The sequence below is a fragment of the Rhamphochromis longiceps genome, linkage group LG23, assembly GCF_057381845.1.
Source record: "Rhamphochromis longiceps isolate RC_006_pf linkage group LG23, R_longiceps_female_GT1.1, whole genome shotgun sequence".
Lineage (NCBI taxonomy): Eukaryota > Metazoa > Chordata > Actinopteri > Cichliformes > Cichlidae > Rhamphochromis > Rhamphochromis longiceps.
Window position 1 is genome coordinate 3896132 of NC_140578.1, and position 25798 is coordinate 3921929.

Sequence of the window (25798 nt, forward strand, 5' to 3'; positions counted from 1 at the left end):
TTATGTTGTGTTTCAGTGAGGGAGGGGCGGGATGGAGCGGTAGGGTGGAGGGTGGGGCACCCTTCGGCTGTCAGACACAATCAGCACTGAGAGAAGGTCTGCTTGATCTCATCCAGCACATTCCCAAGCAGCGTTGGCTCGTCACATTTAGCGTCAATGGACACAGTCTGACCAGACTGGGAGAGAGGGGGAGAGAAGTGGGGGACAATGTCAGCATCACCACCTGAAAACTCTTTTCATCTTCGGTTTTAACTCAGATTTATGTTATTGTCGCTTACAGTTTTGACCAGCAGACAGACATGGTGACCCTGGATAGACCTGCTGTACATGGAGGCACAGGAGTCGATCCTCTCCACAACTAATCAAAGACGAGAAAGAAGCACAATCACAAATGCAGCGCATCAGAATTAATGTCAAAATTACCCAGCATTAATACACTTTTCAAACATTCCCCTCTGATGATTGTAATTTCCTGCATGTGAAGTAGCACAGGTTTCAGGTCCCCCGAAAAAAGTGATAATGTAAAGGTACCAGAAAAGTGGTGGTGGAAGCAGATCCTGGCCAGAAGGTGATGGAAGGGCATGTTAACTCCCTCCAGTCTGACAGAGCTGCTCTTCAGATCTCCCGACTCCAGCAACTTTGCAAACGCATCACTGAGAGAGCAAAAGAACAAAAAGAAGTCAGTTTTAGATTTCTCCATTACTAAAATCTAACGAAGATTCAACAGATTTTAATGATTCCCAGACCGTGGTTCTTGATCTTTTTAATTTAAAATTTCACACAAGCTCTATCTTAAAACAAGTACAAGTGAAATTTACTGATATTTATTCTTCCTCAAAGATGGCCATTTTCTACTGCCACGCTTAAACCACAGTCTCACCACTCAGTCTACAAACTCTCCCACTCCAAAGATTTCTCCCTGGAAACACTTTGAGAGGAGTTTCAACAGCTTCTTTAAAAAGTTTAAATGACTCACTGAAACTCTGATATGAATGGAGGAGTGGCATAACCAACCTGTAACAAGGAGTAGTGATCAGGTAGGAGGTGCAGGTAAAGTGCAGTTTGAAGTCCAGTTTCTCATGAGTGGAGGAGTCCTCGTTCTGTGGGAATGGAGCAAAACGGCATATTAAAAACACCTGTTTGATTCCTTCATAGGTCTCAGAATTAACTCATCTGCTACTAGGCCAACTCTAGTATTACAAATACAAAAGATGAATTAATTAAGCCGCAGGTTTAATAATAATGTATAAAAAATCCTGTCAATCTTGTTTGCGTTTCATTTGGATTTCAGCTTTTTCATTAGATTTTGTTTTCTTTTTAGTATACACGGCACTTGTTTGCTTTTCCTACGAACCTTTACAATAAAGGTGAGGGTTCCTTTCAGCTTCTGCGGCATTACGATGCTCTGCACAGTGAAGACAAATCGTGCTTCATTGGACACTCCTACAAGAAAAAACAGAAGCTCTCAGCATCAAATCATGGAACTCAACAACTTTAAAAACTCATATAATACAATTTTTTAAGTTGCTGCTTGAATCATCTGTAACTCAGTAAAAAGGATGGACATTTATTCTGAAAAGCCCCACTACAATTACCAGGAAAATGCTTGTTTTATTTTATTTTTTTAGTAAGCCAATATTATAGCAAAGGATAACTATGATGCCCATTTCCAACCCCATATTTTCCATCTTGGGTTATGCTAGACTAGCTTTACATGGTTTAAGTAATACTAATTTATCTTATCCTGGGCCTCAGATAATAATCTGCCTGAACAAAAGAAACAAACAAAAACTCTTTCAGCTCAATTCAACCACAGTTTAAGCTAACTTACTTCTGATTGGATGCCCCTCCAAAATATGAATACTAAAGATTTGAGGGGGGCTATGGGCTTTTAATTCACAGTCATGGATGGATGGATTCATACACGATTTTTCTTTAGATAATAACTGACCAGGGGGAAGCTGGAAGGGGACGGTAAGGCCATCATGTGGACCTGACCCTTCTGGCCTCTGCAGCTTGGAGTTCAGAGAGTCCAGCACATTGAACTCCATGGATTTGAGGAAGCTGTCACTCTTATTTTCAAAGATGACAGACACCACCACCTGACTGCCGTCCTGTAGGTTCCCCTGGATGTCACACACCTTACGGGGAAGAGGGAAAACAAGGAAAGTGCTAAACGTGGATTTTGGAACAGTGAATTACGGTCTCATCTTTCCTCTCTTTTACACAGTGTTAACAAGGCAAATCAGAGTCATTACCCAGATCCAGAGCACACATCACCATTTCCAAGAAGTGAACACAAGGAGATAATCACAAGGACAGAATCATTCTCAGAAACCGAGCGCTGCTGCGCTAGAGAAACATAAATTAGTCTGCCCAAGGAGGAAGGCCTGTAAAGAGCAACGAGACCAGAGAGAAACACATCTAGGACAAAACTTTAACCAATACCTGATCAGCATCCTCCATCATCTTTAAAGAGAGGAAGAGAAAAAGAAATCTGTATATGATAGTTCTTTTTGGTTTTTTTAACTCTAATTACTCCACATGCTGGATCTTGGAAACAACAACGTTTCTCTTTCTCAGCATCTAGAAAGAAATGTGCGCTATAATGTAGCAAGAAAATTATTTTATTTATTGTCTCACTAAAGTAAACAGAAGAACCCAAAATGTCGAAATAAAGCAGAATATTTATCACAATCTGGTTCCCTTGTTGCATTTTAATTAACAATGCAAACTATTAGATTGGAGAAGGCATGAGCAGCTTTGGATGCTAAAAATTAAATTCGAAAATTAAATGTTTCCATGGCCAAAATGAGACCGGAATTATTTTAACAAATTGAGAGCAAAACAAATTTCCAAAGCCTGGCATCGCAGTCACCATCACTCACCATCTTGATGTAGGAGTTCTCAGCCAGCAGGCAGTAATTGGACATGGGCTGAAAGGAGAGAAGAGCTCAGGTCAGAGGAGGCGTTCTCAGCCACTAAGCATGCTAACTAGGCAACAGGAGCTCCTACCTAGCTGCTATATAACAAGGAAGGCAGTGTGTGCTGGCAGCAGTAAGTGGGTTTACCCAGTGGAGCTCAGATGAATGATGATAAATTATACTGCCTACATGCGGCTTTGAGTTATTCGTGTCTTTGAGGTCAGTAAGCTTTTGTTTGTCTGTTTTCAATCGAAGAGGAATGACACAAAGATGCCAATTTAATTTTTACTTCACTCATATCATCTCTACTTTAACATCCATCAAATGCTAAAACCAAAGAGTGCTGTACATAATGTTTTGTTGTACGTATCAATATGGTATTGTACATACCTATACATCTATATCATCAATTCCTCATGTATATACTGTATAGTAACCAGTTATCCATCCCCAGCTTGGTAAATGTTTTATTCCAAGATCTTGGCGCACTGCACATTTAAATATGCTATACAAATTGCTATTGTCTGTGTCGTGCTTTTATCAGTAATGTTTCTTATCTATTCTGTTAAGTAAATTGAGAGCAATGAAGAAAAAGAATGAGCCTAATTCTTTGTACGTGTACATTTTGCTGTACCAATTCTGATTTAGGAAACCTAACCCATAGTTTACAAATTAAAAGTAATGATCGGTTAAGTTTAATGTTGTGGTTGTTCGACACTGACCGGCAGAGGCTCCTCCTCCTCGACGGTGCCATTCTGCACAGACTCCTCTCCACCTCCATCGCTGTGGTGGTGATGGTGATGATGCTTCTTTTTCTTTTTCTTCTCCTTCTCTTCCTTCTCTTTTTTCTGCTTCTTCTTCTTGTGCTTGGAGGACTTCTATAGAGAAAAACCCAAAGAAGGAGAAGGAGATAAATTTCCTGAAGTGATGTTTAATCGCTATTGAGTGTTAATGCTAATGAAAATAAAACACAAAGTGGCAGAATTACTCCCCCAGAGCCCACAGAAACTGGCAGGTCTGCGACACATCGTTCACACAAATGTATCAGAATTAGAGTTGCCAATTCCCCGAGTCCAGTCGGGGTTAAACTGGAATCTCAAGCAGTGCTGTCAAACTTTGTTCCTTCCAACTATTGCCTCGTCTGCGTTAACTCACACTCTCCTCCGTCTCGGTGTCTTTGGGCTCCTCGGGCTCAGAGTCGGCCGCTGTGCCAGCAGGCGCCTCGGGCGCTGGGGCTGCTTCTGCTACTGTTGCTGCTTCCTGTTCAGATACACCAGCACGCCACCAAATAAACACACAAACAAGAACAACCACAGCGTTTAACACATGCAAAACTTTCTACCACTTCTGTGTTGACATAGGTAAGTGAGGTTAGTGAGTTCACTCAGTCATTCATAAGAGAAGTCATTCATGATCACCTGCAACCTACTGAGCTGAGTGACACCACAAACAAACATCAGGTACAATGAGCCAAGAGTATTGCATGGAAGAACGCTAAACATGAGCATATCATGTTTGTATGGACCTCTACACCTACAGTGGTTTTGCTGTACAACTGCTGGATCCACTGCACTAAACAGCTACACTGGGTGCTGCTCGAAACTGAAGCAGGCTGACTGACAAGCTAAATATATGCAATAGTATGATCTGGGACGCTGGTGTGACAGCCAGAACAAAAACAAGCGTTCCACGAAGACATCGATGCATATTACTGGGGCAGCTTTAACTCTTGGGCTGACAGTTCAAATGATTAATAACAGAAATGCCCAAAGGGAAAGTTAAAAGGCCTGACAGATCTGAGCGTACAGTCATGTTACATGTATAGCTAAGGAAACAGTGTGCCTGTTATTCAGTCTTTTCATGGAACAGTCAGGATGAAATAGTGGAGCAACTGGATAGCTTAGCTTATTTAAACAAGCTGGAAATGGTGTGAGAGCGCTGTCCTGGCATGACCACAGGCCACATAGATTTAATTTAAAACAACTGAGAAAGTAATTTTCCTATTTTTTTTAAATGAAAGAAAAAAGTCATCAAAAAGTCTATTAGTAAAGGTGAAGTTTAGCAGCTGATTTGGGAAATTCTACTTTGTTTTCAAACAGAAACAAAGATAATTATGGCCCCACACTGAAGAGATAATGGAGAGTGGATATTGTGCTCATACAGTGGTGACGTAAGAGGAAAGGACTCTGGGCCAATTTCTGGGGAGCCGTTTACCCCTCTTCCACCACTGCGGTGCTGGTGTCCAACCTAGAACCATGAAAGGCTATCCCAGCAATAACTGTTAGCTGAAGCTCACATATCCTGTCTACCACTAAAATAACTCCAGCTTCTGTTTGGAGTTTGTGTGTGTGTGTGTGTGTGTGTGTGTGTGTGTGTGTGTGTGTGTGTGTGTGTGTGTGTGTGTGTGTGTGTGTGTGTGTGGGGGGGGTACCAGGACCACACTGGTTCAAAGACATATTAGTGACATTTGGTCCATTGTCACTTCTTCAAAAATAAAGAAATCAATAAATAAAGATCACAAAAAACAAAAACAAAACAATAAAAAGTAACAGCACCTGTTCTGACATCATGACTGACACAACACAAGGCAAGAAGAAGTGCGAGACAAATACAGATACATACTGTGTACACACACATGCTAGAAAGCAGAAGGGTGCTGGAAAATGACAGAATATAGTGTTGTGAGCCCTGTGAAAGAGAGGCAGTGTCAAAAGATGCAGAGGGGAGGAAAAAAAAAAAAAGGAACAACTGAAGGGCAGCAGAGACAGAATGTATGGTTACACCAATGTCTGAGGCAGGTTGATTGAAAACCGTGTCATGAAACTGAACAGATGTGGGCAGGACAGGGTGAGAGAGACAGAAAGAGAGCGAGAGAGAGAGAAAGAGGGGCGTGACTCAACCTGGGTGTTAGAGGGCACTGGAGCATTTGAGAGCCAGAAATCCAGGTCCGAAACCTAAAAGAGGAAGGGAGGGAGAGGAGCGCGAGGAGGTGAGAGGGGTGAGGGCCAAACAGGTTCTGTGTCTTACTACTATTCATGAAAATGGATACAGAGAATACACTGTCCTGTTTCATGAATAAATCAAGTATTTGGCAAGAGACTGCACAGTCGGCTACGAGGAAACTGATACTTGATCGCTATAGCCGATTGAAAGACAGGCTGGGAAAAAGCAATGGAAGCGCCGAGTTAATGAACATGATAAAACGTGTCTGCTTGCATTTAACCATTTGACAGAATTTGTAGAGCACTCCTTAAGGCAGACCTTCCCAAAGTGTGGGGCCCGCCCCCTAGGAGGGGCGCAGAGCCATTGCAGGGGGGCGCGGTACGAAAAGGAAAAACAAAACAAAAAAAAAATTTTTTCTTGTAAAACAAAGGGGGACCTAGCAAAAAAGTTTGGGAACCACTGCCTTAAGGTATCCTTTAAGCCATTTTAATTATAATTTTATAGATCTGGTAATTAAAACCAGTGTTTGGATGTTAGATACAAACTGCGGCGCCGCGTAGGAAACATCCTCGGTCCAACATGTTATAAAGGCGTACCTCAGCACTAGTTGAAGTGGGCTGTGCTTCCACCTCCTTCGTTTCTTCCGATTGGACCACGGGCTCTTCTGCTTGACCTCCAAGAAGATCCTCCTCCTTTTCTTCATGTTTGTGTTTTTTCTTCTTCTTCTCTTCTTTGCTCCTCTGTGAAAACAGGAGAATATATTCCAGTCGGTGTCAGTCAGGTTAAGAAATGCAAACACTGAGTCATCAAATTGTGACGGCGCAGCTGACAGCGCACTACTGTTCTCCCCTCGCTCTGAGTGCTCCGTGAATCTGATTTATGACCAGAAGGTGGGAAATGTTTCCAGCATCTTAACCTCACCTTCCTATCCCTCTCTTTATCTTTCTTCTTGTCCCTCTTTTCTTTGCTGCTCTTCTTCTTGGGTTCCTGTGGCGTGGCATTTTCTGCCTCTCCATCCTCAGCAGAGCTTTTTGGAGCCCCCGCTGCACGATGTGACCTGACCGGTAGCTTCTCGCTGTCTGCAAGCGGCCTGCACAAACAAAACATACAGATACATATTTTAACTCTAACTGGGAGGTGATTTTGATCCTCCTGGGCTACATCATCTGAAAGATGCATTCCTTGAGTATTAATTGTTAAAGGTGAACAAGGCATGTAGGGTGCAGCAATCCACCATTCTCAAGCACATGTTCTGCACTGTGAAGCAGCCAGGTCTCATTCAAAGCACAAGACATTCCTCTAGCAGAGCTCCACACGGTCGATCGATCCTAATAACGTCCTCCATACTGAAGTGATAAGAGCTGGTAAACTTACAGTGGGGCAAAAAAGTATTTAGTCAGCCACCGATTGTGCAAGTTCCCCCACTTAAAATGATGACAGAGGTCAGTAATTTGCACCTGAGGTACACTTCAACTGTGAGAGACAGAATGTGAAAAAAAAAAAATCCATGAATTCACATGGTAGGATTTGTAAAGAATTTATTCGTAAATTAGGGTGGAAAATAAGTATTTGGTCACCTCAAACAAGGAAAATCTCTGGCTCTCACAGACCTGTAACGTCTTCTGTAAGAAGCTTTTCTGTCCCCCACTCGTTACCTGTATGAATGGCACCTGCTTGAACTCATCATCTGTATAAAAGACACCTGTCCACAGCCGCAAACAGTCAGACTCCAAACTCCGCTATGGCCAAGACCAAAGAGCTTTCGAAGGACACCAGGAAAAGTATTGTAGACCTGCACCAGACTGGGAAGAGTGAATCTACAATAGGCAAGCAGCTTGGTGTGAAAAAATCAACTGTGGGAGCAATCATCAGAAAATGGAAGACATACAAGACCACTGATAATCTCCCTCGATCTGGGGCTCCACGCAAGATCTCATCCCGTGGGGTCAAAATGATCATGAGAACGGTGAGCAAAGATCCCAGAACCACACGGGGGGACCTGGTGAATGACCTGCAGAGAGCTGGGACCAAAGTAACAAAGGTCACCATCAGTAACACACTACAACGGCAGGGAATCAAATCCCGCAGTGCCAGACGTGTTCCGCTGCTGAAGCCAGTGCATGTCCAGGCCCGTCTGAAGTTTGCCAGAGAGCACATGGATGATACAGCAGAGGATTGGGAGAATGTCATGTGGTCAGATGAAACCAAAGTAGAACTTTTTGGTATAAACTCAACTCGTCGTGTTTGGAGGAAGAAGAATACTGAGTTGCATCCCAAGAACACCATACCTACTGTGAAGCATGGGGGTGGAAACATCATGCTATGGGGCTGTTTTTCTGCCAAGGGGACAGGACGACTGATCCGTGTTAAGGACAGAATGAATGGGGCCATGTATCGTGAGATTTTGAGCCAAAACCTCCTTCCATCAGTGAGAACTTTGAAGATGAAACGAGGCTGGGTCTTCCAACATGACAATGATCCAAAACACACCGCCCGGGCAACAAAGGAGTGGCTCCGTAAGAAGCATTTGAAAGTCCTGGAGTGGCCTAGCCAGTCTCCAGACCTCAACCCCATAGAAAATCTGTGGCGGGAGTTGAAAGTCCGTGTTGCTCGGCGACAGCCCCAAAACATCACTGCTCTCGAGAAGATCTGCATGGAGGAATGGGCCAAAATACCAGCTACTGTGTGTGCAAACCTGGTAAAGACCTATAGTAAACGTTTGACCTCTGTTATTGCCAACAAAGGTTATGTTACAAAGTATTGAGTTGTATTTTTGTTATTGACCAAATACTTATTTTCCACCCTGATTTACGAATAAATTCTTTACAAATCCTACCATGTGGATTCATGGATTTTTTTTTCACATTCTGTCTCTCACAGTTGAAGTGTACCTCTGGTGCAAATTACTGACCTCTGTCATCATTTTAGGTGGGGGAACTTGCACAATCGGTGGCTGACTAAATACTTTTTTGCCCCACTGTATGTCTTAAAAGCCGGAAATTAGGAGTTAGTAGCATGCACTATAGCCCCCTGTTGGAAAATCTTTATATATAATATAAAATCTAATATAGATATTATATAAAACCATGCTGTGTCATCAGTCTCCAATTTAAGTAAATTTTCTTTTTTGGTTTTATTCTTTCAGCTTTAAATTCCTAGAATTAAGTAACCTTGCTTTTGTGGTGTCATTTTTCTTTTAGAATTACAATCCAAAAGAAAGACTTCCACATGTGTTTTTGTAAGTAAACATTAATTTATAAGACCAAAACTGTTTACAGCTTGTCCTGCATGATCTCATCAACACATTATTCAAACGATCCACATTCTATCCTTGGCTTAAGGCCACATCTTTTTCCACTGAGGGCAGGCAAAGCGTATCCACTTAAAAACAGCTGGAGACAGTCTGGGGGCATGCCAAGTCTACTAAACTCAGCTGAGCAGATCTAAGAGAAAAGAATTACACTATTGCGTCGAACCGCTGGGATAGGTTTCTAAAAGCATGTTGATGCCGATTGCCCAGTACAAGAAAAAGAAGAGCCAACATGCTTTTAGGAAACTATTCTGGGAATTTAAAGGGTGAAAGATTAAGTCCTGAGAACATCAGCAGCCAGTTCTTATTTTCTTTCTTTCTAGGAAATCATTTTGTTTCCCTTTCTTTAAGGACAGATAAATCAGAACTGCTTGTTCAGAAATAGAGATGCTGATATTTTCAAGAACATTAAAAAAAATAAAAAAGAAGAAGAAGCAGTTTTAAGAGAGGCGGGATACTACAATATCGTTATGCATCACTAGGTCAAATGCTACAACTAAAGAACAGATCGAAGGGAAGAAGAGCAAAAAGAGAAAGTGGACATTACAAGCTTCAGATAGGTAAGGAACAGACAGCTATATTAGTTGAAAAGAGCAGGACAGCTACTTGGAAAGCAAGACAGAGAGAAAGACAAAGGTGACCTGTGCACAGTCAGAGGTCAGGCCCTATGGCTGGGGTGCTACTCACCTGCGCGCAGTTGTTTCCAATAAGCTGCCCACACAAAGAGGCAGTAATGGATGTGTGTAGGCACAGAAAAGAGGAAGCAGAAAGCATGAGGAGGAGTGCGAGGAGGGAGAGGGCCGGTCACACTGGCTTTAATGCTGTGACTGGAAAGCTTCAGGAGTAAATGCTAAAACTACACTTTCATGAAATGTTTGGAGAGCAACAGTTTTTATCTCTCTGCCTCAGTACACCAAAACAACAGGTTTGAAACAAAAGGATTAAAATGCAACTTTTAGGTTAAATTTGGAGGATTTAAGAAAAATATTAGCATTGACCACAGTGGTCATTTTTATACAAAGTCCTCCATTTTCATCAACTCAAATATAATTGGACAACTTGACATAATTGCAGGGAATCAAAGTTCATGGCTTATTATTTTTTAAAGGCGTTTTTGGCTAATCGTGTGTCTACATTGTGGAGATTAGTGTCCTGCCTAGATGCTGTGATGTGTTTTTTCTTTACCATGGAAAGCATCCTGCGATCATGCACCACTGCTGACTTACATCATGGCCTGGGCCTTTTCATGTTCACAGGTGCTTCATTTTTTTCTGAATGTTCCAAAATGCTGATTTGGCCACTTCTTATGTTCCCACACTCTCTCTAGTAAATTTGTTTTATTTGTGCACGCTAGGTTTGGCTCGATTCATTTGAAATAAGATCCCCTTTGAGAACGGCTTTTGCATTTGAATTTGAATGAACTGCTTCCAAATGCAAACGCTACACTTGGAATCGACTGCAAACCTTTTACATGCTTAATTCAAAAAAACAGCCTAAATCTGTCCACAAAACAGCCCCAATGACACAGGACTGTAAATAAGCTACATCTGGTTGTTGATACGATTTCTTTGTTCAACCACTTGAATTTAACCTAAAGTCTGCTTTTCAGTTTGACTTTGATAGATTCCTTTCAAACAGCTCTCTGTTGAACTCACTATTCAGTTATTTTCTGACATAACTGGACTTCAAACTAGAAATCCTCCAGCTTTAAAACAAGGTACACAACACAAACAACAACTTTGGGTGGAAAATCTTAAATTTCAGTGCCTGGCAGACTAGTTTAGATATAAAAATGATGACTTCAGCATCTTCAAAATCAGCAGTTAAAGTGATGAAGGTCGAACACATGTAAAATAAAACTCACTTGTCCAGGTCGATGTCCAGGGCTTTGTGAGGGTCATTGGGGTCTTTGTCATCGTCATCGCTGGGTAAGGCATTCTGTAGGACAAAACACAAGAGATTAGCTGAGCTACTGACTTCCAGTGATCTTTGTGATGATACAGTAAAAATATATTTATAAAAAACTGAGTGAAAATGATTTTCCTTGAACATGTCAGTGTAAAATAATTAACATTAACTAAATTAAATAATAAAGTAATAAAACTTTCAACACTACATAGAAAGAAGGACCAGGCGGAAAAAGAAGGCTTCAACAACAACTTACAGAATGTTTTAAACTTAGTATTTATAAAAAGTCTTCTTCCATTGATGTCACCACATGCCTACCTCTGGCATCTCCTCTGTAACAATGTCGACCACATGTGCAGGTGTGATGTCCTCCTCGCTCTCTGGGCCTGAGTCGTGTTTCTTCCCTCGCCCACTGCGTTTTTCTTTCCTCTTCTTCTTCTCCTTCTTCTTTTTCTCTGCTCTCTCTTTCTGCCGACGCTCCTCCTCTAGTTTAACGTATTGGTCAGACATAGGCAGACCTGTGGGGTGGGAGGGAGTTGTAGCTAAGGGTAACGTTGATAATTTTCAGTATACGAATAGAAAAATTGTGACACAACAGTATGTTTGCAAGTAAGGCTGCACTTAGATTCAGGTGAAGTTATGATAGTTATATTGGGGTTCCTTTTTTTAGTTTTTGTAGTAATATAAGGATTGCGTGTCCCACCTGGGACTTTGAGAGGCACGCTGAGATCAATCTGCACGACTGGGATGTGTTCCACTCCTGGAGCTTCCTGGTACACCTACACATAAAAGAATTCATCTCAAAAAGGGTTTTGCCATACATGAGCGTAACTACTTTTACTAAATACCCTGTGCAGTGAAAATGACTACCAACACAAAGTAATTACTGAAGACGGTGAGCATACCTTCTGAGAAGATGGAGAGGCCTTGATGTAGAATGGGTTGTTGGCTTGCTCCTGCTTTCTGGCTTCTCTCCTCTTGTAGTGGAAACAAGAAATATAATATGAATTCACGAACAGCCTACGTCACTTATAGCATGAGCTGGGATCCAAGGGGGAAGCCAGATTTACTAACTGTGAGTCTGAGGAGATTAATATTGATTCTGAGTCAATGGCAACTTTAATAAACAGTCACAGACCATTTTATCACATATGTTACCGTTCATTTAAAAAAAAATAAAAAATAAAAAATAAATAAAAAAAAATCAATGATGAAAAAACCTGAAGGCTTTGGCATATAACAACATTTAAAGTAATGTACCGAAACAATAAATAATTCATATCCAAGACTAGAAACAGTGCTGGCAGCATCGTCGGTCTGTCACTTTCTAAAACTAAGATCAAACCTTACAATTCTGCTTCAAAGTCTTGATGCGCGTCTATGACTGCTACAGATCAGAAGAAGTGCACACGGTGGGATTTCCTACTGTTGGAATTAGTGCTTACAGGACCGGATTCGTCCAATCTGCAGACAGTTTCCTCCCCAACCTCAAACCTCTGTCTTAGGTGGCAGAAGAGCCACAGAGCAACACTCAGAACAAAATTAATTCAGATACGAAAAGTTATTTCAGAGGGGAAGATGGAAAACCAAATGTCAATTTCCCCTGATAAAGAAAGCACAAGTCCAACTGGTTTTAAGGCTTTTTTAAGGGAAACCCATCTGCTGAGGTGGCATTAACATGTAGTGACTGCAGGGCCAACATCTCTGTTCCTCTTTTCCTCCATGATCACTTTAAACCATACTCTACTCTTTCTATTAGTCAGCACTTTGTAAAAGAAAACGGTATGAAAATGATGAGACTTTTACTAATCCTGTCCGTTAAAACAACAACAAAAAAGTCAGAGTTGTGTACTGTTTTTGTTCTATGTTCCATCAGTTAAAATTGAGAAGTTGCTTTGAAACTATTTCTTACTCATGGTGGCAATTTTTTCAGCTGACATTATAAAAATTTCAGTAACAACACAAAAAGGTTAAACACCTCAAATGTTACAAGCTAAAACAAAAAACTAATTTGGACATGGAGTCCTGGATCATAACTGCTCTTTGCAGTTTATCAATGATACAAAGACCAACCTACGCACCCTTGCCAGCTCTTTCTCGTCCACCTCTGTGTGACGGGGGCGAGAGTGTTTGGGCTCCTCCTTGGTAAAAATAGCCTTGGGTTGCTCATCCTCAGACTCGCTTTCAGAAGGAGGCTCATTGATCCAAGCATCCAGGTCCAGCCTACACACACAAACATGGTTGTTGTATTCCATTATGAAAAACTCAAAAGCAGACACATGCAGCATAAATGCCGAAACGTTTTAGTTACTCTTGCTGCTACACCTCAAAGGTGAGAAACAAAAACACTGCATTTTAAGCAAAAAGATTATAAACTGTAAAAATATGTGATATTGCAGTTTTGTTTTGTTTATCTCATGTGCTGAGCCAACGTACCCTTCGGGAACAGGCACTTTCTTCTGTGCCTTTGGAGCTACAGGATTGAGTTCTCCAGCAAACAACGCGCTGACTTCTTCTGCTACTTCTACATCCTTCTGCTGCAGTTTCTGGATGTATTTAACTAGCTGCAGGATGCAGGACGCCTGAGGAAAAAGGAGAGGAACTGTAGATTGCAGGTATTTATCCGATTTGTATGCAGTAGGTAACCTTGTAATCTGTGAAGCATTAAAGGTCAGGCTCTGTAAGGACTCTGGCTCTTTCAGTCTTCATTTATCTTACCCTCTCCTGCACCTCGAGGTTAGCACTCTGGACAAACAGTGGTAGCCTGTCTATCATCATCTGGCTGGTTTCCTGTGCAGCTGTGCTGTCTGTGTTCCCCTCTTGGTTCTTCAGGATGGTGGCAAACAGCTTGGCTGCATTCTGCACATATACAGCCTGGATGTGACCAGGTAGGGTCGCGACCTTAGGACGCAGCATGGCCTCCAAAGTCTGCACGGGATTCTCCAGGTGTCTAAAACGAGGGGAAGATTTCTGTTATTTCAGGTTTGGTACTCTCAACCCTCAGGAAGGTTCCCAAACAGATACAGCAGTACAGTGTTTGGGTTACACACATTTGTGACTGTGCAAAATAAATACACACAACACACTACATACTACATATTATATGACTGCATTAACTCTGTCCTGACTCATCTGCTCTTACAGAGTAAAACGGTATTTGCTCTGTCTCTTCTGTTTGCCAAACCTTTAGCGTCAGGCAGAGAGTTTAAATATACCAACTATACTGACTACTTCTAATGACTTACTCTGAGAATTCCCCACAGATCCAGGCTGCAGCATACAACACTTCACAGATGCCGTTTCTCTGCATGTTGCCTGTCAGCAGGTGGGCGTTGTCCAGCAGGGTAGCCATCTGGGCAACAGCAAAGACCCGGATGGCTTTGACTCGTATGGCCACATCCAGCATCTGAGAGGCAATGAGGTGGCCGTGCCGTGTGCCCTCTAGTCGGGTCAGCTCTACTAGGATACTAATGTACCTGTTGGGCAGACATGGAGAGGGCGTGTATATAACTACAACAAACAGCAAATGTAAAGCAAACTGACACACCTCAGAGTGAAGCACAGGACAGTGCTGCTGGTAAACTAACCATTCAAAGTTGGTGATATACTGGTAGTTGCTCTGACTGCAGATGTCAATGATTTTTGTGAGCAGTTCATCTCTGTAGGTGGTTCCTTCGGCTTTGTCTACATGTATCATCAGCTTCTTTACGATCTCCATCAAGTTCTTCTTGGACACCTGCAAAGAGCAGAACCCACAAGTGACCACAGAGAATTATTACTTTACTAGATCAAACAGCACCATTTGCAGAGTTCTACAGTTGGCAGTAACAGTTTACGGTATCTATTGTACTTGACACTTTAGTGTGTGAGTGCTAGCAAAGCCGTTTTATTATACCGAGCTACAGCAAAGTAGTTACAGCGAAAGTTCTGTTTTTTGTATTGCATTGCACCGTATTCTTTAGAATAGACTGAAACAAGCATAATCCGGATCTAAAAATATTCAACATTAGTTTTCGTGAACACTGAATAAAACAAAAGTCAAAAGTTTGGCTGCATACCATGCCATAGAGCAAGTCCAGAGCTCTCAGACGGATGGACTCATCCTTGTCATCCAGACACTGGAGAATGAGGTCTTTATGAGACTGCACTGATTTGGGGTGGGTCTTCAGGATCTTTGACATCGCCAGCAGGCCCAAATACTTCACTACAGAAATACGCAAAAACACGCTACCTTAGTGTAGTTAAAAAAGGACACACAACAACCCTTGAAATCTCCACACGTTACCAAGTATATTTTGTTCACCTTGCTATATGCCATCACTCTTAAACCTGATTAGCTTTACATTACTGTGACTGCAGTAATAATCATATGTATGTAATAACTTTAATACACTATGAACTCTTTCTATGCTCATCTTCACTTCGCTAATCTATAAAAAATATAAATCACACAGCAAAAACAAAAATAAATTAAAACAGGAAATAAACACAAAACACACAAAAAGATGGAAAGGACATACAAACACGCACACGGGACAACACACACTGGGACACAGTCTTGTTTTGCTTTATCCTTTCTCATACCCCTGGCAGCTCATTCCCCCCCCTCTCAGGTTCTGTGATCAATAAAAGGGTGTTATACTGACCTTGGATCAGTGAAGCTGATCACTGCAGTGCTTAGATTAGAGAAGTGACCACTGATGTGGACTTGTGGAAGTTCAGTGATGTGCTGAACAAGAAAAAGCTACACACATTTTTGAAACATATTTCTTTTAACCTATGGTTTTAATTGTGACCGTTTTGGTTGCTAGCATGTTGCCATGGTCGCCCTTATTTTGCATGGAAGAGGCAGAAGAAGATGGTAAAGCACAACTTTTACTTTGAAGGTGAAAATTCTCCATTTTCAGCTGGCATTGCATTTTTGAAGACTCATTTAAGCTCACCAAGTATTTATCAATAACATTTATAATTAATATTAATAACTATTATCATTATTATCATTATTATTATTATTAATAATAATAATGCTGCCAACCCTGACTGGTTGGCAATAATAACCCAATAATGATACATGCCTAAATGTGACTGAACCCTTAGTTACCTGCACTCCATCTAATGGCATCATCACCAAAAAGTATGTGACCTGACTTTTACTCAGTCCTAATTCAACAAGTGTTCTACATGAATTTACTCAGGGCTTTTAAGTGGGCCCTGAGATTAAATACTTTACCAGTTAAGCATCGTCACAAGGGAATCGCTACATATTTACGGCTTTACTCACTGATGTTTTGGAAAGTTTTATACCCAAGTATAACTGTGAAACGAAACAGGGGCACAGCAGTGATCAATGAAAGGATAAAACATTGAACCACAGGTTCACAGTCTACTCTATTAAGGCCATGTCCACACTAATAAGTTTTCCTTTTAAAAAGCATGACTTTATGCCTTTGAGTACTCACTATTACAGTGATTTAGGACTGATATGGGAAACATTTTAGAGTGGATGTAGCCTATGACCAGGAGTCTACAATTTACTTTACACACGCACAGTTATCTACGTTTTAAGATCCAGACAACTCGAATACCCGAATGTAGAAATCTAAGCTCCAAATGGCTGTGTGCAAAGAGAATGTAATAACAACTTATAGTATAACAAATTTAAGCCCCTCTAGAGTGAAGCAAAGAAAATATTTTTAAAAAATTAAAATTGGGTAATTTTTTGTGTCTATTCTGTTGGAAACCGGGTGGATGTGACTTAAGTGCAATGGTATTCCAAGCAGGACGCCCAATTGAGAGTGAAAAGGTAGTAATGTTCGAGTTATCCAGAGTCAGGAGGTCTATGTTATTGTCGTCTAAAAGGGTGGACTGTTCCATAGTCAAAAACACGCAGACAATGAGAAAATGACACACTGCAGGCATTGACAGAGGGCTCACAGTTCTGGTCCGAGTCTTCTATCAGGATTCGCAGTTTCTGCACACAGAGCTGTGGGAGAGACAAAAAACAGAGAGGGAGAGGGACAGATCTGTTATCACCACGGAAAACCTTTCCACACCAGGAGCTTTGTGAGACTTTCTGGCCTGTCTGATGGCTGCTGTGTTTCTACTTAAGCTATGTTGGATCAGACGGCATGCACTGTGATTCAACTGGAGTGGAAAGGGTTAAAAATCTGCAACTAAACACGTGAATATGTTGATGAAAGAGAGGAACTGAGGAGATTACCTGGATACTAGCACTGTGGTTAGGCATCCCCGAGGACAAAGAAATCAACACTGTAATGTAGCACAAGGAAACAATTACATCTGAGAACGATTTTTTATGAGCAAGTTTAAAAAACCCAAAACAAATAAAGATCAGAACACGTGAGGAAAAAGACCTCTGCTAAATCTCAAGGATGTTTAAGCGCCAGTATACAAGTTAAAATTTAACTTGTACAAATTCCACTTATTCATTCAAGCAAAGCTAAGAAAATGTGGTTTTAGCACGTAGGAGGACTGAAAAGAGCAAATACAGATAAGACACTACACTGTATTTTTTGAAGATCAATGTATAAGCTTATTTCTCAACACAGATGCAAAAATATACTGAAACGATGAAATAAACATGGGGCTGGGGCCACTAAGCTAAGTGAGATTTGATGTGACCCACAGAACAGCTGTACTGACCTGCAATCACAGTGTTGACACATTCATACAGCAGAGACATGGCAGAGGTACTGTGAGAGAAAAACATCAGGACGGTGAGAAAGTTTAGAATTATTATTGAGCTGTTTATCAGATTAGACTGTTGTACCGTCTACGGGAAATACAATAAAAGAGAATTTCCTCTCACCTGTGGATTAGATTTGTTAGAGGTTCAATCAATTTCTTCCCCAACCGTGGCTCCAACGGTGTGAGTGCACCAAACTACAAGATACACAGAATTTCTGGATTTTGTTTGTCCACAATCACCTTTCAGAAGCTGGTACACTAAATATATAAAAGTATATATTTAAATCTATTCAGTTACTAACTACTAAAATGTAAATGTAAAGTCTTACCAGCTTTATGATCTTAATGAGAACCCAGTTGTTAGTAGAGGAAGTCATGAGTTTGAAGAAAAGCGGGGCCAATGACAGGTAGTTCTTAGGATTTCTCCTGGCCAGCTCACATATGACATTTACTGCTGCTGACTGGACGCCTAAAAGGAAAGGAATATAACATCAGGAAACAAGTATTGAAAACTACAAAAGCTTAATTTCTTTAAAAGAACATTGAAAAACTATGTAGTCTGTTATTAAAGAAAAAAAATGTAATGTCCAATGACTGCAGTCCAACATACAAAACAAAGCATGTAATAATAAAAGAATGGAATTTGTACTGTCGTCATAACTGGATAAAAAAGTGAGATATTAAATAGAGTAGAGTAGTAAGTATGAAACCATCTAAAACCAGAAGAGAGTCAGCAGTATTGTCTTGCAGTCTTGGAAGTCCTGGCTCAGCACCATACCCAAGCCTTCTTTAATCACATATTCGTTGCTGCTGAATCATTTATGGGGTTCAGTTAGGGGATCTGATGTCTTATATTGTGGACAGTCTTAATTTGTAATGCTTTCTGGAGTATACTTTATTGTAAAAGTTCTGGTGTTGCTAACCATTAGCTGCTTCTCCACCGAGTCTTTCGACCCCTGCAAGTCCAACTGTAGTGTCTTGGACTGCAGCTGGTGACAGTATCGCTTGCTTTGCTCTGCAGCCTTAGACAGCTTAGTGGAGTGACTCACAAAACCACTTCTTCATCTGGTGCAAGCTCTACTTGCAGCTGCTGTCCAGTTTGCAGCAGATAACAATACAAGGACTAACATTCCCAGCTGGAGTCTGTTGGAAGGATGTGAGACTCACAGAAGCGGTAGCTGAACGACGCGGTGAAGTCCACGGGAATAGCTATTGCTGGTACGGAAACATAAGACGAGCAGGCCAACTTTGGCAAATTTACCAAAAAGCAGCAACCTGATAATCTAGAACTCAAAACCAACACAGAAGGGCTAAAAAAGCCAAGGCTCCATCTGCTGTGGTGTACCCTTGTGAATTTAGCTAAAATGATGCTTCAGCAGTGATAACACCTTGGTCGTCCACTAGCAGTCCATGGACAGCCTGTCTGCTTGGAGTCAGCGTCTGCTGTGGATGGGGGCACTGCACAACATGTTACAACCAGTATGTGGGCGACTCTTGCTTATTCTGTCAGCCAGCCGCTGAGCAAAGCAAAGTTATGACATACTAAATGATGAAGTGAAACCAAGTGTTACAAACAACGAGAAGTATCCACTGTAGCCACAATCTGTACTTTTCATGCTGTATTTTTGGATCTTTAAATTTTTTTCCCAAGCTCTTTCAATTCCCAGTGAACTCTGCCATCGATCCCTTCCCTGTTCTGGCCCATTTGTCAACCAATCAGCATTTGACCAACACGGAGCGTCATCCATGTCAAGCACAGTCAAGTTGGCCTGAAAACCCCTTTTCGTACGCCGTCCGTAGGGAAATAAATATGCCAGTATTTGACACAACTGCGTTAAATTAATTACACATAAACCTGAAAGAAGCTTTATTGTCTTGTTAAAGTATCCAAAAAAAATGTGCTTCAGTGGTGGTGAGTCAAATTCTAGTGTTTTCTTCAGCAGCCACCAAACAGCTAATCTTGGGTAAAATGTGACATCAAGGTGGCTTAATCCACCATTTATATACACAATCAACAGTTACTAACAACTACACTTAAAAAAATACTTAAAAACAGCACCTTAAAAATAATAACACTGTCCAAATTTTTCTGTACCTTTTGTAATTTTTTCCAAATGAACTTAGGAAAAGCTTGATTGGCTCACGATGTGATTAGTAAAAAAAAGACAGTCATCGCCCAAATCTGAGAGTATGATTTTAACCAAAAAAAATATCATGTGGCGCTCGGTTCATGTACACAGAGGCCCCAAAAGTTCCAGCTGTGTCTATTAAAGCTCAGTGAAAACAAAAGGTTTGTGGACATGGGGCACAAATCAAATGTACTAGAAAAACCAGCAAATGATCTCTCTTTTTCATGAGCGGAAATGAGAAACAAACGTTCCCTAGCAGACTGGATAAATACTGTGTTTTCTGATACCTGGGTCTGGGTCCTCGAGTTTCTCCTTGAGCCTGGGAAAAGCTGGGCGCAGGGACTCGGGATACTTGAGAAACACCTTATACATGATCAACACAGCTTTTTTTCTGATGTAAGGTTTAGTGTGGGACATCTGCAGTAGAAGACAGTAAATACACATTTTTAAAGATGTAAAAAAAAAACAAAAAAAACAACAACCCTGGAATGACAGCTTATTTGACTGAAGTAAATGGTAACGAGCAAAAAAAGAAAAAGAGAAAAGAGCAGAAGTCATGTGGGTACACCTCAGGACTTACTCACCAATGTCATGATGTCATTAGCTAAGTCCCGAGCTAAGTCAGGGGTCACAAAACAAGACAGACCAGTGAGGGCAACACCTGTGTCATACTGGTTGGGGCTGCTGAGATCCTGGGAGAAATAGATTAAAAAAATAGGAAGAAAAACAAAAAAGAAAGAAAATATTAGCTGAGGGAAAACTAACAGTAAGGAGATATTTACAGAGTTCACAAAACATGTGCATCGCTGACCTTTCGAATTTGATTGGTTGTCAGCATGATGACGTCTGTGTTCTCATGAAAGCACTGTGAGGCTGCCAGGTAGCCAATCCTCTGTAGGAAAGCAAGCAAGCATAAAGAACATACTGCTATTATATTACATTACTACAAACATTCGTCAGCCTGTTGCAGCACCACAGAGATCCACTTATACAGCTCACTCAGCTGTGACTACATCACTTTGTAAATTCTGGGTGTGCATCTTCCTTTCCATTTGCATTACTCTGTCCTGCACTTCCACGACCAATCCTGACATCCCAGACTTACCTTGTACGTGAACTTTGAGGAACTCATGACTTCAACGATGTTGAAAGCAGCCCAGCTGACGTCATAGCCCAGCATTTGAAGCTGCAACATAGAGGAGACAGACATAGATTGTGACTAAAAGGAAGAGGGTGAGCTCTAAGCTGCTCCGGCGAGGTACAGAGAGAGAATAATTGATTTGGGCTGAAAGCTCTCAAAGTGAATACTGATGCCGGCCACAACAAGACATCTAAATCTAAATGTGTACCTTGACTATAAATAGACAGAGCAATTTCATTTCAACGGGAATTGGACAATGTTCTCAGTAAGTGTCACTTGCTCGACGTTTGGCTGTGAAGTGACTAATCTTAACAAAAACAAGAAACACACACACAGCCTTGAATGTGTTTTTGTAAAAATGCACTACTTTACTTTGCGAAATAGTAGCACTTCCATTTGATCTGATGAAAGTATAAGAGGAAATAAGGCTTTATTTGACTCAGCTTGTTTCTGTTTGGGTAGAAAAGATACTAACCACAGATTTTTGTGTGGTTTTCATCTACAGTGTCACAGCAAGTCGCAATTTTCCATTGTGTGCATGTCAACAAAATATGTCACAATATGCTAGTGGAGCTGATTTAGGACAGATGAAGGATTCATTTGTGAATTAAAATATATGCCAAGTATTCTTGCACTACAACTAAGTAGTTGTTATAAACAGAGTCTCGTCTTTTTATTGTGTTTTTTAGTTTTTTCCTTTGTTAATTTTAGGTGTGCTGTAAAGAAAAGTACAACAGCATAACTTGCTACTAAGCTACAGCACAACGAAGCCACATGGTGGGCTTATGTTGACAGGTGTATACAATAGCTCATGTGTGTGTGTGTGTGTGTGTGTGTGTGTGTGTGTGTGTGTGAGAGAGAGTAGATTTGACAGACAAAGTCGGTGAATCCGTGGCGGGTGAGAGGTCTTACGTAGGTGAGCTTGCACACAGCATTGGCTTTGACAGCGATGTTGTCCTGCTTGAGCTCCTGTTTGATCTCATCGATGCATGTGGAGATGTACTTGGCCTGGGGGCAGACAAAGGAGAGGGCAAACAACAGACACCAGATCAGATTAGGTGGACTGATATCCGGAGAGGGAGGCTGCGAGCAGGCTGGAAAATTTTGATCTTTCTGCTGTCGCTTTCCAAGACACTAACCAAGAACTGAATGAGTGTTTTTCCCAACTTTAACTGCTTCTTTCTTTCTACCACTAACCTACAAGATTATCACATGTGGCTTGATGTATGTAGGTATTTACAGGGCCAGGTATAAATATATTTTGATAAACAGTTCTGAAAATACATTCATCTCGTGCACAAAGCTCACACTCAAACTTGTGATGAATAGAGAGTTACCATTAATTTGGGACATCACACAGCAAATTAAACCCCTTACACTGGAGCTGTTTGCCGTGTGGATTTATCCGTTTTCAAATCTGCTAGATGTTTTCGGTCCACCACCCATACTAATGAACAATGAGGTGTGCTCAGCTCTCTCTTCCACGAAAACATTATCTCAGTTATAATGACCAACAATTAAAAGAAATTAAATTTTTAAAAAAATCCTACTCAACGTAAAAACATTAAGAAATAATAACAGCCACTTTTATATATCATTATTACTACAATTACACAGTTAAAGAGATCTTCAATTGTATTTATTATGTTGTAGGATGCTAGCATCAGTAGCACCATCATCTATATATCTGTTTATCAAAGCATCCATCCATCTATCCACTTATCTTTAAATAAATTAGTTTTTTCCCAGAAAACCATTTCTGGGAAAATGAATAACAATGAAATCTCAACTCTCATAATGACTGCTAAATCACATCAGTTCTCCTAAAATACTGGGAGCACATTTCATTCAACGGTGCAGAACAAACTGAGGTCAATTTTTTTTTAACCATTATAGAAAGGACCAACCTTGCTAAACAAACACATACACATATAGCTCTGTAGTGTGTGAGAGTGTGCTGGTCATGTGTGTGCAGTCATGAGACAGCACAGTGACAGGAGGTGGTGTTAGAGGGGGGGGGGGGACACTACGCTCTGCTACTCCCGCTCCTGGAGAAATTGTAGCGATCAAGAGTGAAGGCCTGAACACACCATCAGCAAACAGACATACGCATATACAGAGTGCTTCTCCATCACAATCTTCTTCAGTTATCCATCCAGAACCAATTTAAATAACTGAAATAGTTGACATAAGGCCAACACAGACAACCTTCCTGCCAGTAACACATACTGGGGTGGAGATATATTTGAAGGCGTGCACGCTCCAAGAAACGAATGACTGGGCTTAGATGAAACTAACTAGTGCTATATTCTTTTTAAAATCTGATCACTATCACAAAGGCGAGTAAAATTCATACTTCCAATCCTCACACCTTAATTCAATACAGATGCTGTTCCAAAGACGTGGGAGAGACAGTGAATGAATGAACTATGCAGAAACTTTGCACAAACTCTGCACACATGTGTAAAACAAACAGAGAAACTGTGGGATATTCGGCACACACTTCAGAGTACACACAGAGGCGTATTAATATTTTAGCAGACTGCCCACTGTTGACTGGGTAACCACCACCTTATCTAGGCTGCCTGGGTTGGGTTTCCACTGGTGAACAGCTCAGACTATACAGCGAAGCAAGAGATCAAACGCTAACGTCCTGGAACGACAAAACTGACCCACATGCTTGTTTTTCCATTTCCAAAAACTCAAATATAGACACAGACAGCATTTGTGTCTTAATACAAGTAATATAATGTAAAAGTAAAGCATCTATAAAGCCGGTTTAGTGCTTCTAGCTGAACAATACTGAGAAGAAATCAAATCTCAAAGTAGTCTTGAGGTCAGACGTGCCACCTTGACATTTGGCATCTTCCCTACAGCAACGATGTAGGTGCGCGCACACAGCAGTACAGCTTGAAGCAATCAGGGATCGTGCTTCACAGTAAAAGCTACTTTGAACTGCTCCATTGTTCAAAAGGGTTTGCTGTGCATGTTTGATTTGGCAGATTTTAGGTGAATAGTTCACCTAATAACGGAGCCAAAGTCAATGTAGTTTTTAAGGAAGTTAAACAAAACCCCCAAACATATATAGTGTGTAACAAACATATATGATATGGTATATATGGTATGGTATGATATACTGTATTCTGGCCAGAATGTATATGGTATGTTAGAGTTATAGATAAAATAGGGATATGATGTGCTTATTGTTTGTTTATGAATTTTACAAACTAGTTAAAAAGTTAAGAAAAGATCTGGCTGCTGGACCCAGGATGGCAGCCTCCCCATGCACTGGTGGAAACTTGGACAGACTGACATTCATAAATATGCTGCAGACAGTCCTGAGAGTATTGTAAACAACAGAATTGGAGCATTTTGCTCGACAAACTGTGTGATGACTATTTCCGAATTACTCCAAGCATCTTGTCTGAGACGGGCCAATATCAGTATCTGGCTCTACTTCATACCCACCCTGCCTTACTACCTGACATAGCATTTCACAGCATCAATATGTTTAGATGCAGCCAACGCAGAGCTTATAGGAGAGATAGGATGATGTGACAGATGTTAACAGATGGCTAACCCCCACACACACCCTCTGACTGCCCCTTCAAAGCAAGATGCTTTGATGAGCCTGTCATCACCCACAGCTCTGTGGCAGGGATGAGGAGCCGTTTCACGGCACATGTTGGATGACTCATTTCGAGATTATATAAAGGCTCAGATTTAATCTGCGAATCCAGAATAGTTACAACTAGAATTTTTAAGCTAACCCTCGAAACATTAGGCCTCTCTTCACCAACTCATCACAGCATTCATTCAGAGGCCAAGTGGCTGCAAAGTCAACTCAAATAAGTGACTGCATATACTTCTCACCAAACGGGCCTGACAGTAAAAAGCCTTTAGCTCACAATATAAACGACAAGAGCCTAAATATCTGCATATCTGGTGTGCTCTCGGTGAGTAATCTACTGGTAAACTTTAATGATCTAGCGAGATGCTTCCTCTAACTGCCTGTTAGCTAGACTAGCTAGCTGTCAGTAACGTTGGCAGCATTTTTCTATTAAAACCCGAGAAGTTGTGTTTCTACCGACTCAGTAACAGGTCGCAACCAATAACATGTTAGTAAGCAAAGGACAGTTTACCACCCAGCCAGCAAGGCAGCGGCGTTAGCCGCTGACGATAACGCTAGCTTTCCAGCCTACCTAACGTTAACTTACCCAGCGCTAGCCCGCTGGTCAGCGATAACGGTAACGGTACAGTGTGTGTGCTGGACTTATAAAAACGTTAATGAACGTAAAGCTTAAAACACCCCGGTGTCACGGTTTGCTCGTTTTACCTCATCTTCCTTGTGATTCCTGATGCCACGTACTAAATCCTGGAGATTTTTATCGAACATCCGATCGATGCTCCCTTTGACAATCTTCAAAGCCATGACTGTCTGCGACTTTGTACCGCTTCTGTCCTGCGGGGCCGAGCGCCTTGCAGAGATCTAGGGGGTGCCGACCGACGCGCTACACCGTGTCTCATCCACCCGGGTGCCGTGATGTGCTGCGGGGTCCGCTGCTGTTTACTGAGCCCGGGCAGATGAAGTTGAGGCCAGACGGGGCCGTCCTGTGCTGTGCAGAGACGCTGGCAGTGGATCGGTGTAGGAAATGGCTGACAAAATGGCGTCTAAAGTCAGCTGACTTGGAGCATTATGCGAGATTCTCATGTGGGAATCAGTTGAGTTAAAGGG

At 41.3% G+C, this 25798-nt stretch overlaps 1 protein-coding gene across 5 annotated transcripts; it reads right to left on the reverse strand.

Moving 5' to 3' along the window:
- Positions 1-25743, reverse strand: ap3d1 (adaptor related protein complex 3 subunit delta 1). 5 transcript variants are annotated; one of them, XM_085397564.1, is made up of 35 exons: positions 25400-25743; positions 21976-22071; positions 21028-21108; positions 20734-20814; positions 20507-20614; positions 20210-20339; positions 18123-18262; positions 17915-17988; positions 17749-17798; positions 17306-17355; positions 17020-17068; positions 15144-15289; positions 14673-14821; positions 14331-14561; positions 13804-14035; positions 13522-13667; positions 13167-13308; positions 11991-12062; positions 11789-11864; positions 11404-11603; positions 11042-11115; positions 9865-9888; positions 6789-6957; positions 6464-6607; positions 5825-5878; positions 4080-4184; positions 3647-3802; positions 2889-2936; positions 2449-2469; positions 1952-2141; positions 1355-1443; positions 1015-1100; positions 532-653; positions 279-358; positions 1-176 (listed from the first exon to the last, which is right to left on the reverse strand). In XM_085397564.1, exons 1-35 carry the CDS (start codon positions 25493-25495, stop codon positions 81-83), a joined length of 3807 nt encoding a protein of 1268 aa, XP_085253690.1. In that variant the 5' UTR covers positions 25496-25743; the 3' UTR covers positions 1-80. The 5 variants fall into 5 exon arrangements, with proteins under 5 accessions (XP_085253690.1, XP_085253694.1, XP_085253693.1 ...); XM_085397568.1 differs by lacking the exon at positions 5825-5878; XM_085397567.1 differs by lacking the exon at positions 9865-9888 and having other exon boundaries at positions 25400-25742.
- Positions 25744-25798: the final 55 nt, after the last annotated feature.